Source organism: Mauremys mutica, chromosome 1, assembly GCF_020497125.1.
Source record: "Mauremys mutica isolate MM-2020 ecotype Southern chromosome 1, ASM2049712v1, whole genome shotgun sequence".
In the NCBI taxonomy this organism is placed as follows: domain Eukaryota; kingdom Metazoa; phylum Chordata; order Testudines; family Geoemydidae; genus Mauremys; species Mauremys mutica.
The window spans coordinates 353998221-354012090 of NC_059072.1; the positions used below are offsets into that span (position 1 = coordinate 353998221).

Consider the following 13870-nt stretch of genomic DNA (forward strand, 5'->3'; position numbering starts at 1 on the left):
GGATGGGGCGGCGGGGGAGAGTCAGGGGACAGGGAAGGGGGGTGGATGGGGCAGGGGTCCTGGGGAGCGTCAAGGAAGATGGGGTGTTGGATGGGGCATGACCCCTGGGGGGGCAACACCCCCTTGTGGGGTAAGGAGGAGGGAACCTGTTGTTAATATTTTGGCAGCTCATCACTGCGTCCCACGAGGCTACCGATGTCAGTTCTCAAAGGCCTCTAGGAAGGCATCGTCGAGCTGTTGAGAGATTTTCAGAAAAGAAACAGTGTAAGCACCCCACTGCTTGTTTTTAGATTTACACAACCTTCCGGTTCCTAACTTCATTACACCCAGTGGTGAGCTGCAGCCGGTTCGCACCAGATCGCGTGAACCGGTTGTTAAATTTAGAAGCCCCCTTTAGAACCGGTTGTTCCTGGAGGGACAACTAGTTCCAAAAGGGCTTTTAAATTTAACTAAAGCTGGAGCAGCTCCCTGCCCTTCCCCCAGCCCCAACTCACCTCACTCCGCCTCCTCTTCTGAAGCTCCTCCGGCTTCTCCTCCCCCTCCCCAGCTTCCCGCGAATCAGCTGTTCGCGCGGGAAGCCTGGGAGGGCTGAGAAGGAAGCAGCGCTTCCACCAGGTAAACTGGGGCCTGGGGGCGGGGGTGGCAGCGGGAGGAGGGCTCCAGGCGGCGCGCCGCTCGGCGAGGTCGTGGTGAGACTCGGGGTCGGGTGACGCGGCTCCTGCCCCCAGGATCCAGCTGCGACCTCGGCCGGGCAACACGGCTCCTGCCCGGGTCCGTCCCCGGGTCCGGCCGGGCGGCCCGGGTCCTGGCCGGGGCCGGGCGGCGTGGGTCCTGGCCAGGTCCGGGTGGCGCGGGTCCGGGCGGCGCGGGTCCTGGCCGGGTCCGGGCGGCGCGAGTCCTGGCTGGGTCCGGGTCCTGGCGGCGTGTGTCCGGGCGGCGCGGGTCCTGGCCGGGTCCGGGTGGCGCGGGTCCGGGCGGCGCGGGTCCTGGCCGGGTCCGGGCGGCGCGGGTCCTGGCCGGGTCCGGTGGCGCGGGTCCGGGCGGCGCGGTTCCTGGCCGGGTCCAGGCGGCGCGGGTCCTGGCCGGGTCCGGGTGGCGCGGGTCCGGGCGGCGCGGGTCCTGGCCGGGTCATGGTCCTGGTGGCGCGGGTCCGGGCGGCCCGGGTCCTGGCCGGGTCCTGGCCGGGTCCGGGTGGCGCGGTTCCTGCAGGTGAGCTGGGGCAGGGTGGGGCGCGATGAGGACTCCAGGCGCCGCCCGGCCCTGCTCCAGCCACTGCCCGGCCCCGGCCCCAACTCCGGCCTCACGTCGCGGTTCCGACCCTGGCCCCGACCCAGGGGACTGGGGCGGGGAGGAGGGGTTGGATTGGGCAGAGGTTCTGGGGGGGCAGACAGCGGATGGGGAAGGGGGGGTTCGGTAGGCACCGCGTGGGAGTTCCTGGGGTCTGTTAGGATGGTGGTGGATGGAGTCGGGGCAGTCAGGGGACAGGGAGTGAGGCAAGTTTGGCAGGGGGTGGGGTCCTGAGGGGGAGTTAGGGTTGGGGGTCTTGGGAAGGAGTGGTCAGGGGACAAGGAGCAGGGCAGGGGGGGTTATGGGTTGTGGTTTCTGAAGGGGGGCAGGACGTGGGTGGGGAGTGTGCTCACTGGGCGGTTCCCTACCGGGTCTTCGGTGGTGGGTCCTTCAGCCGCCGGAGCCGTGCCGCCGAAGACCCAGTAGGGAACCGGTTCCTAAGATTTTGGCAGCTCATCACTGATTACACCCCATCATCAACCGTCACTTCTTAATCATTCATTTACCTGAGCGACATCTTTTTTGTTCACCTTGTCCTCTGGTGACTCCCCTGAGCTGCGTTCATCTTCCGCCTCTGGGGGCAGACAACGAGAGGCCTTCATGCTCATTGGGGTGCCTCACGAGGGTTTGGGTTTCAGGTTCTGGCGTATCCATCAACGGCTCAGTCAAAGGGCCCTCGTCGGAACTGTCGCTCGTGTAGCGCTTTCTCCACACAAGTCCAAAGGCCCTCGGGGCTAACACAAAGTCCGAATTTCTCACCAGGGTGGTGAAGGAGTCCATGTTTCCATGATTTCTAAAGCCCGTGTTCTTGGTAAAAGATGGCCTCTTCTGCCCCGATTGCTGGGACTTATGGGGTGATAGTGCTGCGCGCTGATTGGCAGAGGGCACTGGGACGAGTTCTTAGAGGGGTGACACGACCCTCTTCTGGGCAGGTCACCCCACCCCGGAACATCACCCATTGGTCAAATCTGCTCTCAGGGCAGTGCTGTGTGGCTGAAACCCATCGTGATTCGCAGAGGGCAGTGGAGGAGTTCTTAGAGGGGTCACACGAACCACTTCCGGATGGGTCACCATGCCCCGGAACACCCCTGATTGGACAAATCTCCTCTCAGGGTGGGCCTACGGGGGAGAAACCCCTCCTGATTGGTAGCAGGCACTGGGAGGAGTTCTTAGAGGGGTCACATGACACACTTTGCTTCCGGTCGTGTGTCCTCCTTGACCCCAGAAGTAATATTCCCCATGGATGGGACTTCCAGTGACAGGTGGTCAGGGCTTAAGGGGTCAAGGGGCAGGGTTTAAGCGGCCAAGGGTTAGGGTTTGCTTGATGGTTGGTCCCTTATACTATTTCCGGTTTCCATACTACTGAATCCCATCCTGCCAGCGTGCCCATTAACAGAAGGGGCCCACTAATTCCACCGTCTCCCTAGCAACTAGCGGGCCTTGTAAGCATAGGTCCAAGTGGCTGAGAACAATGGCTTGTTGTCCTGGGACACAGAGACTGATGATAAGGGATGATCCTTGGGGTATGACATTTAACCCCAGATTCCAAGATGAAAGTGGGGCCTGGGGCTTCAATGAGACTGATGGTGTGACTAGCTCACTGGATTTGTTATTTTACCTCATCTGGTTCAAGAAGCAATCCTTCCTTGGCAGATGCGTGGCCGAAGTCTCGTCCTTACAGATGTTTTGGTCACATGTGTGAATAAAAGCCAACAACCCCTGGAGAAGGAGATTAGCATGGCCCGTGAGTGCTTAACCAGGGATGGGACAGTGACAGGCCAGGTGTAATGGGAAACAACAGCCACATATCTTCTCACAGTGACTTTATTCATAGGAATTCTGAAGTTAGAGGAGCCACCGATATGGCTCTTTAGGGGCCAACATCCCACCGATCCCCTGGCTCTCCACGAACAGAGTGACTTTGTAAATGCTGCTGCCTGGCTTGGTCTCCTTTCCCCGGAGTGCTGTCCTCCCTCCACTGCGGGTGGTGATGGCCCCCCTAAGCTTCAGGTCTTAGACCCTGTATGAGCCTCTCTCTACAGAGTGGAGATCAGTAGCTCTTGTTTCCTCGTATATAAGGGTCCAAGATGGAATAGGTGGCCATGACCTGTGTCACCAGCTCCGGAGCTGGATGATGAATTGACTTGTTACTGACAAATACCCAGATTATCCTTGCTCGAAGATGGTTGCTTTTCATGCTGTACACAATTGGATTCATTAAAGGAGGAACCAGCAGGTAGATGTAGCCCAGGATAATTTGAAGCAAGGGAGAAGAGCTCTTCCAGAATCTGTGTTTGACAGTCAGGCTGAACTCTGGCATGTAGAAGAGCAGGACGGCGCAGAGGTGGGAGACACAGGTGTTCAGGGCCCTAAGGCATTTTGTGGGGGACGTGATGCTCAGCACTGCTTTGAGGATCACATAAGAGAGGGAAATGAGCAGCGAGTCCAACCCCACCGTTATGACTGTAATAAACAAGCCATAGATGTTGTTGACTGTGATGTCCGAACGAACCAGCTTCATGACGTCCTGGTGCAGGCAGAGGAATGGGAGAGGACATTGGCTCGAAAGAATCGGAACTGTTTCAGGAAAGGGGAGTGGAAATATTACTGCCACTGCTCTTAGCACAAACACCAGTCCTATATTGGCTATTCTCGGCAGGGTTAAGATGGAGGCATATCTCAGCGAGTTACAGATTGCGATGAAGCGGTCAAATGCCATCAACAAGAGCATAGAGGATTCAATGAATTGCAGAGAGTGGATGAAGGATATCTGAGCAACACAAGCATCAAGGCTGATCACTCTAGAGTTAAACAAGAATAGGCCCAGTATCGTCGGCATGGTGGCTATCAATAAGCCAAGGTCTGTGACGGCCAACGTGGAAAGGAAAATGTACATGGGCTCATGGAGGATTGGATCTGTTTTTTTAATGAACAGAATGACTGAATTTCCTACTATCGGAATAGCATGCATGAAGCAGAAGAGGACAGAGACCCAGAGATGGATGTCTTCCTGCCCAGGTATCCCAGTCAGAAGGAACACTGCGGGTGTGAATTTGGTGTCATTGACAGCTGACATACCGTACTGGGAAGGTGCGAGAAGTTTTGAACTTTCCTTCCTGAAAGGAAAATGATCAGGAAAGTAGATGATATTTAACGAGACATCTTTCTGCTCTGAGTGCAAATCTAGGATTCCCAGAAGCTCAAGGAATATCAGAAAAAACATAGATTTGGATTTACACCCCCAACAGGATATGCCAATAGGAAGATAGGCACTGCCAGACTGGATTAGACCTGCAGTCCTTCTAGCCCAGTAACCAGTTACACATGCGTCAGGGGAAGATGGAAGAATCCCTGCAATAGGGAGCCATGAGATTAACTGCTCCAAGGGAAAGTTTCCCCCAGGCACCCACTAGTTAGACATATTTTATGGTGTAAATCCAGTCCCTCTTTGAATCCTGCTAATCCCTTGGCCCCATTGATATCTTGTGGATCAGAGTTCCACAGCCTACTTGAGCACTGTGTGAGTTTGCAATAATGACATTCACACAGACACCCTTTCCGGCCCTCAACTTCAAAGTGTGGCCCATTGTATCATGACAGGTGTGTACACATATGGAAAGTGCATGGTGAAAATGGTCATTGTGTTTATCTGTCCTGCATTTCAGTTATTCATAAACGTGTTTCATTGCCTCATTATATACATTATGTTTTTATTTTCTCTGCTTCTGTGAGTTCAAATTATGCCACTGCCTCTTTGCAGCACATGGGATACATTTTCAGGGTCTGGTTCTGAATTCACTAACGGCATCACTCCAGATTTACGTGTGTAAATTCGATCAGAACCGGGATCTATTAACTTTCCCTTACCAAATGCTCCCAGTGATACACTCTGACCCCCAAGAATCCCTCCAAGAGAAGCTGAAGTGCTTTGCCCAGCCTATGTTGACTGAATCCAGAGAGTTTGATCATCCTACAGGTTCCCCTTCATCCTCACAGAACCCGCATCTGCTCCCCATGCAAGGGATTGTAGTTATCTGGTAAGTTACAAGTTAACATGGACAGTTACTTCAGCTGGATGAGGGAAGGGTTGTCATCACAAATGGGTGAATAGTGCAAACACTAGGTTTGCACTAATATCCAGTTGAGTGTGCTAGTTACTTCAGCCATGCTTCTTTAACAGGTGATGGAGGTAAATTACATAAAAAACGATTACACTGCTCTTTCTTGCACCTCAGCTCTACTCTTGGCTGAAACACAGACCAGCGGTTCTGTTCTCTCAGGACTTTTTGGAAAGTCTTGTACGGGTATTGTAGTGTTTTTGTGTACATGACCCTGAATGTAAGTATTACAGATGGCTTCTGCTCAGCTAGCAGGGGAGAGTACCATACAGCTGTTCACGGAACAGCGAGTTAATAGCACAAACCCATTGCAAACAGTATGTGGGGTACTTCTGAAAAACTTTCTAAAGCAAATGCTGTTAAGCAGTAAAGTTACCACTGCTCCTTCCTGTAGCAATTCCAACAACTCTGCCGCTGGCTTTCAATATGCATCTATGTCATTACTTTTTTGTTTGTAATATTTCTATTACAATGAAAAGTTTTGGCATAACATTTACAGAGCTGTACTTTGGCACACACATGTCAACCACAGGCACAAACCCAGCCGGACCTATTGAGCAGGCACAGTGCTCAGTGCTACAGCCACAGTGTGCGGTAGCCCAGGGCCCAGTCTGAGGGTGGGAGAATGGCGGGATTTCACCCCACGAGAAAGGAGGCTACGGATCCTGTCATTTGGCCCTCAGAAACCAGAGAAGGGAAAGAGTTGAACATAGCCCTGTAACTCTGAGGGGTATCTTCAGGGCAGAAGTGCTGGACCCTTCAGCCAGTCAGGAAACAGAAATACAGGCAAGTCGCATCTTAGGCACATTTAACATGTGCGAATTCAGCTTTGTGCAGATGGTGAAAACGGGGGAAAAAGAAAAATTACAATATAAAAACTGCATCTTTAGTGCGGGCGATTCCACCTGCCATTCAACTCAATGAGTGTTTCACCAGACGTGGTTTTCGCTTTACGCGCTAACCGTGGAACGGAACCCTTGCGTAAGACGAGACTTGCTTATATGCCCACAGAGAAACTCAGCGCTGAATTCCTGCATCCACAATCAAGTCAAAGAACAAAATTGTTGAAAATACATTTGCTGATTAAATTTCCAGCAACAAATATACCTAATACGATTTGGGAAGTAGTCACTGCTATTCCGTGGGGTCTCTTCTTCCTCAGCCCCTGGCAGGATTGGGCCCAGAGCACACAGAACGTCTCAAAATGGGACTCCTTGAGAAAATTGTTACTTGGGGCATCAGGGTTTTAACACTGCAAGCTCGCTTTGAATGTCAGATTTCTGTGTAGAATTAACTTACTCCCCATGGAGCATGGGCAGATGTAGTCATCAGAGAGACTGCCTGGGCAGCAGGCAGCATCTGTTCAGATAGGGAGGCGACTGTCTTTATGAAGCATGTCTGCACATTCCCTTGGGGGCCACTTGGCCATCAGGGAACCTCAGCTGCTTGGCTTAGTGTGCACCACTTGTAACCCCTGTGACAGCCAAGGGCAAACTGCAGGAGGCCAAATCACAGGGGATCTGTGGTGATGCTATCCAGCTGGACTGCAGTGGCAGCCCTGCTGCAGGCTCATAATTAGAGATATACCAATCTCCTAGATCTGGAAGTGACCTTGAAAGGTCATCGAGTCCAGCCCCCTGGCTTCACTAGCAGGACCAATTTTTTGCCCCAGATCCCTAAGTGGCCCCCTCAAGGATTGAACTCACAACCCTGGGTTTAGCAGGCCAATGCTCAAACCACTGAGCTATCCCTCCCTCTGCCCCTTATTCCTTATGGTTGCAATCAGTCACAAGCAAACCTTGCTGGTGGCCAAGTGGTAACAATGATCTTGTCACAGCTGTGATCTCGCTGAAATAAAATATAATAAAATATAATAAATAATAATGATTATACTATAGGACCAGTTTTTTCCCCAGCAGCCCCCTTTCCTGCATTAGAAACCTAGGTTTCAGGGCAGGCCAGGGAGATTCCACAAGGCTCCATATATGGAAATTTCCCTCAGATTTTTCCAGGAGGGGAGGTCCCTTTCTTCTCTCTGAATGTAAAGGGGGACCAAGGATCCAGGGATCTCCAGAGTTATGCACAGATCTCAGTGATCCACTGGGAGCTCAGCCCACCCACCCACAATCCCTGTGCCTCCACAACTGCTTTAGGACCCTCTCCAGCTCGAATCTCCCATTACTAACACCTGCCTTTTCCTAGAAACTGGAGTTCCCTCCCCCGGAGAGGTAACCTCAGTGCGAGAGGCAACCCCAGCACCATCTGGAAGGAGGGTCCCAACTACGGGAATGTTTCCCTCTGCGCCCATTGACTGCTCTGCTTCCCTGGGCCTTTCATCCTCCTCAACAGCACAGGGGCTGTCTGAGCGGAGGTGGGACAATTCTACAGTGTCCCGGAAAGCCTCATCAACATACCTCTCTGCCTCTCTTAGCTCCTCCAGTTCCGCCACCCTGGCCTCCAAAGTCCGTACGTGGTCTCTGAGGGCCAGGAGCTCCTTGCACCGACTGCACACATACGCCACCCGCCCACAGGACAGGTAATCATACATGCAACACTCAGTGCAATAAATTGGATAGCTCCCACTCTGCTGCCTGCATTGTCTCCTAGTTAATGGAAGGGTGGTTTACAGAAAGAGGTTTTGAAATGTTGTTTGGTTTATAGGTTTGAAGGGGACTACAGGAGAAGGGTTAGGACTGACAAGGGACTCCCGCTCCCTGCCCACTCCCCTTCCAAACTCCCTTGTGAAACTCCCTTTTAGCAGCCCCTGGTCGCTTGTGCACGGCTTTATAAAGCCTTGGCCTGAGTGAATGCCCCGCCCACTGATTAAGGCTCAGCCAATTACCAGAAGCTTCGAGCTTTCAAACCTTCCTTTGAAGCTCACAGCCTCCAACTGCCAGCCACAGCACACGGTCCTTCAACCAACCAACCACCCAACCAACCAGACTGACAAACACAAGCTCAGCACACAGCAAGTAACCCCCAAACACAAACAAACACACACTACAGACAGTCACTTACCCCACAGATGCTGTATTTGCTCCTCCTTCACCTGGAGAACTCCCTTGCGAAACTCCCTGTTAGCAGCCCCTGTTCGCAAAGCTCAATGACATAGGGAAGGGTAGGGGAGATGTCCTGGAAGCCAAATTTAGGCTGCTAGGGAAGAGACTGAAATCCAGGACCTTTATGGTGGCATTCTCAGAAATGCTCCCAGTTCCAAACGCAGGCCCAGGTAGGCAGGCAGAGCTTCAGAGTCTCAATGCGTGGATGAGACGATGGTGTAGAGAGGAGGGGTTCACGTTCACGTTCATTAGGAACTGGGGAAACTTCTGGGAGCCTATACAGGAGAGATGGGCTCCACCTAAACCAAAGTGGAACCAGACTGCTGGCACTAACCATTAAAAAGGTTGTAGAGCGGTTTTTAAACTAGGAGATGGGGGAGAGCCGACTGCTGCAGAGGAGCATTTGGATCGGACACAGACTTCTCTTATGGGAGAGCCTGATGATAGAGAATCTCCAGGTTATAGTCAGGAGCAGAGGACGGAAGAGGATAATGTAAGGGCCGGATCAGATGTTAAACAGTCACATAAAAAAGAATCTGGCACATCAGAAAAGGGCAGACAAATAAACAGGGGCAAGTTTTTAAGTGCTTGTACACAAATGTTAGAAGTCTAAATAATAAGATGGGTGAACTAGAGTGCCTGGTGATAAAGGAGGATATTGATATGTACTCCTGTTCTTTTTATAGATATAATAGGCATCACAGAAACCTGGTGGACTGAGAGCAATCAATGGGACACAATCATTCCGGGGTACAAAATATATCGGAAGGACAGAACTGGTCGTGCAGGGGGAGGAGTGGCACTATATGTGAAAGAAAATCCACATGTTCCATAGAATCGCTATGGATAGAAATTTCATGCTCTAATAAAAATATAACATTAGGGATCTATTATCGACCACCTGACCAGGACGTTAATAGTGATGATGAAATGCTAAGGGAAATTAGAGAGGCTATCAAAATTAAGAACCCAATAATAGTGGGGGATTTCAATTATCCCCATATTAACTGGGAACATTTCACTACAGGACGAAATGCAGAGATAAAATTTCTCGATACTTTAAATGACAGCTTCATGGAGCAGCTGGTACAGGAACCCACAAGGGAAGAGGCAACTCTAGATTTAATCCTGAGTGGAGCGCGGGAGCTGGTCCAAGAGGTAACTATAGCAGGACTGCTTGGAAATCGTGACCATAATACAATAGCATTCAATATCCCTGTGGTGCGAAGAACACCTCAACAGCCCAACACTGTGGCATTTAATTTCAAAAGGGGGAACTATGCAAAAATGAGGGGCTTAGTTAAACAGAAATTAAAAGGTACAGTGACTAAAGTGAAATCCCTGCAAGCTGCATGGGCCCTTTTTAAAGACACCATAATAGAGGCCCAACTTCAATGTATACCCCAAATTAAGAAACACAGTAAAAGAACTAAAAAGAGCCACCGTGGCTTAACAACCATGTAAAAGAAGCAGTGAGAGATAAATAGACTTCCTTTAAAAAGTGGAAGTCAAATCCTAGTGAGGCAAATAGAAAGTTAATAACAAAATGTTTTTTAAGTACCTCAGAAGCAGGAAGCCTGCTAAACAACCAGTGGGGCCCCTTGACGATCGAAATACAAAAGGAGCGCTTAAAGACGATAAAGTCATTGCGGAGAAACTAAATGGATTCTTTGCTTCAGTCTTCACGGCTGAGGATGTTAGGGAGATTCCCAAACCTGAGCTGGCTTTTGTAGGTGACAAATCAGAGGAACTGTCACAGATTGAAGTGTCACTAGAGGAGGTTTTGGAATTAATTGATAAACTCAACATTAACAAGTCACCGGGACCAGGTGGCATTCACCCAAGAGTTCTGAAAGAACTCAAATGTGAAGTTGTGGAACTATTAACTAAGGTTTGTAAGCTGTCCTTTAAATCGGCTTCGGTACCCAATGACTGGAAGTTAGCTAATGTAGCGCCAATATTTTAAAAGGGCTCTAGAGGTGATCCCGGTAAGTCTAACATTGGTACTGGGCAAATTAGTTGAAACAATAGTTAAGAATCAAATTATCAGACACATAGAAAAACATAAACTGTTGAGCAATAGCCAACATGGTTTCTGTAAAGGGAAATCGTGTCTTACTAATCTATTAGAGTTCTTTGAAGGGGTCAACAAACATGTGGACAAGGGGGATCCGGTGACCATAGTGTACTTAGATTTCCAGAAAGCCTTTGACAAGGTCCCTCACCAAAGGCTCTTATGTAAATTAAGCTGCAATGGGATAAAAGGGAAGGTCCTTTCATGGATTGAGAACTGGTTAAAAGACAGGGAACAAAGGGTAGGAATTAATGGTAAATTCTCAGAATGGAGAGGGGTAACTAGTGGTGTTCCCCAAGGGTCGGTCCTAGGACCAATCCTATTCAATCTATTCATAAATGATCTGGAGATAGGGATAAACAGTGAGGTGGCAAAGTTTGCAGATGATACTAAACTACTCAAGATAGTTAAGACCAAAGCAGATTGTGAAGAACTTCAAAAAGATTTCACAAAACTAAGTGATTGGGCAACAAAATGGGAAATGAAATTGAATGTGGATAAATGTAAAGTAATGCACATTGGAAAAATTAACCCCAACTATACATACAATATGATGGGGGCTAATTTAGCTATGATGAGTCAGGAAAAAGATCTTGGAGTCATTGTGGATAGTTCTCTGAAGATGTCCATGCAGTGTGCAGAGGCGGTCAAAAAAGCAAACAGGATGTTAGGTAGGAATCATTAAAAAGGGGATAGAGAATAAGACTGAGAATATATTATTGCCCTTATATAAATCCATGGTACGCCCACATCTCGAATACTGCGTACAGATGTGGTCTCCTCACCTCAAAAAAGATATTCTAGCACTAGAAAAGGTTCACAAAAGGGCAACTAAAATGATTAGGGGTTTGGAGAGGGTCCCATATGAGGAAAGATTAAAGAGGCTGGGACTCTTCAGCTTGGAAAAGAGAAGACTAAGGGGGGATATGATAGAGGTATATAAAATCACGAGTGATGTTGAGAAAGTGGCTAAGGAAAAGTTATTTACTTATTCCCATAATACAAGAACTAGGGGTCACCAAATGAACTTAATAGGTAGCAGGTTTAAAACAAATAAAAGGAAGTTCTTCTTCACGCAGCGCACAGTCAACTTGTGGAACTCCTTACCTGAGGATGTTGTGAAGGCTAGGACTATAACAATGTTTAAAAGGGAACTGAATAAATTCATGGTGGCTAAGCAGGGCCACCCAGAGGATTCCGGGGGCCCGGTGTCTTCGGCGGCGGGGGGCCCTTCCGTTCCAGGACCGCCGCCGAAGTGCCCCGAAGACCCGCGGCGGGGCCCCCCCCGCCGGCGAATTACCGCCAAAGCGGGACCCGCCGGCAAGGGAAGGGCCCCCCGCCGCCGAATTGCCGCCGAAGACCGGGCTGAACTCGGCGGCGGGTCCCGCTCCGTCTTCGGCGGTAATTCGCCAGCGGGGGGTCCTTCCGCCCCGGAGCGGAAGGACCCCGCGCCGGCGAAGACCGGGAGCAGAAGAAGCTCCTGCGCCCGGCCCCGCAAGAGTTTTCCGGGGGCCCCGGAGCGAGTGAAGGACCCCGCTCCAGGGGCCCCGAAAAACTCTGGTGGGGGCCCCTGTGGGGCTCGGGGCCTGGGGCAAATTGCCCCTCTTGCCCCCCCCCTCTGGGCGGCCCTGTGGCTAAGTCCATAAATGGCTATTAGCCAGGATGGGTAAGAATGGTGGCCCTAGCCTCTGTTCGTCAGAGGATGGAGCTGGATGGCAGGAGAGAGATCACTTGATCAATGCCTGTTAGGTTCACTCCCTCTGGGGCACCTGGCATTGGCCACTGTCGGTAGACAGATACTGGGCTAGATGGACCTTTGGTCTGACCCGGCACGGCCGTTCTTATGTTAAGTTTAAAACAAACACAAGAAAGTATTTTTTTCACGCCATGCACCGTCAACCCCTGGAACTCCTTGCCAGAGAGTGTTGTGAAGGCCAATAGTATAACAAGGTTCAAAAAGGAGCTAGATAGATTCATGGAGGATAGGTCCATCAATGGCTATTAGCAGGATGGGCAGGGATGGTGTCCCTAGCCTCTGTTTGCCAGAAGCTGGGAATGGATGACAGGAGATGGATCACTTGATGATTACCTGCTCTGTTCATTCCCTTTGGGGCACCTGCCACTGGCCACTGTCGGAAGCCAGGATACTGGGCTGGAGAGACCTTTGGTCTGAGTCTGAAGGTATTGTCAGTGCAGCCCCGGGCTGCCCGTGAACTCGGAAGAGGGACTGGAGGGTGGGTGGATGAAGACCTTGTGAGGGTGGAACCTCAGCCAGATCTAAGAACTGTTTGGAGCTCAAAGCATTAGGAGCCGGATGTGTGTGTGTTTGAATCCCAATTTCCAGTTCAGTCCAAGGGGCCTGCTCTGAAGATTGGATCTAGGCCAGCAGGATGGGGCTGCTGCCCCGCACTGACACTTGGTGGAGTTTTTGGCTGGCCTCTCCCAGTACCAAGAGAAAGGGGAATGGAGGAAGAGAAATCAGAATCCTGAGACTGACAGTCCCCAGGACCAAGGGGGAAATGCCAACGCTCCAGGTGAGCCCGATTGACAGGGCAGGCCGGGCAGTGAGGGAACCAGGAGCCCAGGATCCCATCCTCCGTGTGAGAGGAGCTGCCTGAGGCGAGCGGGGCAGAGCTAAGGGGAGAGCAGCAGCCAGAGACAGGGGAGCTGGAGCAGCTGGGAGCTGGGGCAGCGCAGACCAGCCGCGCTGTCAGGGAGCCAGGGCCAAGCTGCAGCGGGGAGCTGCGGGGTCAGAGCCGGGACTGCGGGCGCCGGTCACGCTGGAGCCGGGCGCGGGGAGTGGCTGGGGAGAGCGAGGGGGATCTGGGCAGGGGCCTAGCGCAGGGAGACGCCCCCAGACACGCAGGCCGGACTCGGGGGAGAGGGAACGTGACCCTGACCGGGGGGGTGGGCAGTGCTGGGTAAAAGGGCCCAGCTGCCTAGAGCCTGAGGCCTGCGAGGGAGCCGGGAGTGTGAGGAACAGGCTGTGACCTGCTCTCACGTCCCAAAGACGCCGGGTGTGGTGCCCCCGAGCCCACAGGGCGGGTCCCTTTTTCCCCTTAACCCTCTTCCATTTTTCCTTGGTTTCCTTACAGTTGCTGTTTAATAAATTGTATTTGGTTTGAACTTAATGTGCTGATCAGGGGTCAGGGAAGCGGCCGGTGCGGAGAGAGTACCCCGGAGCGGGGCCACCTCCGAGCACACAAGAATCTCCACTTTCATTTAAAAAATACTAAATGTCCAGCCCGTCATGTTCAAAATGTGACCCCCCCCCCAATGGTTCAAAAAGTATAAGGCAAATCAAAAGAATCCCCCCGATAATTTTAATATCT

At 51.4% G+C, this 13870-nt stretch overlaps 1 protein-coding gene across 1 annotated transcript; it reads right to left on the bottom strand.

The window, feature by feature from the left end:
* Positions 1-3337: 3337 nt before the first annotated feature.
* LOC123361907 (olfactory receptor 51G2-like) lies at positions 3338-4126 on the bottom strand. The gene has a single exon (XM_045002123.1). The coding sequence runs from the start codon at positions 4124-4126 to the stop codon at positions 3338-3340; it is 789 nt and encodes a 262-aa protein (XP_044858058.1).
* Between the last annotated feature and the right edge of the window lie 9744 nt (positions 4127-13870).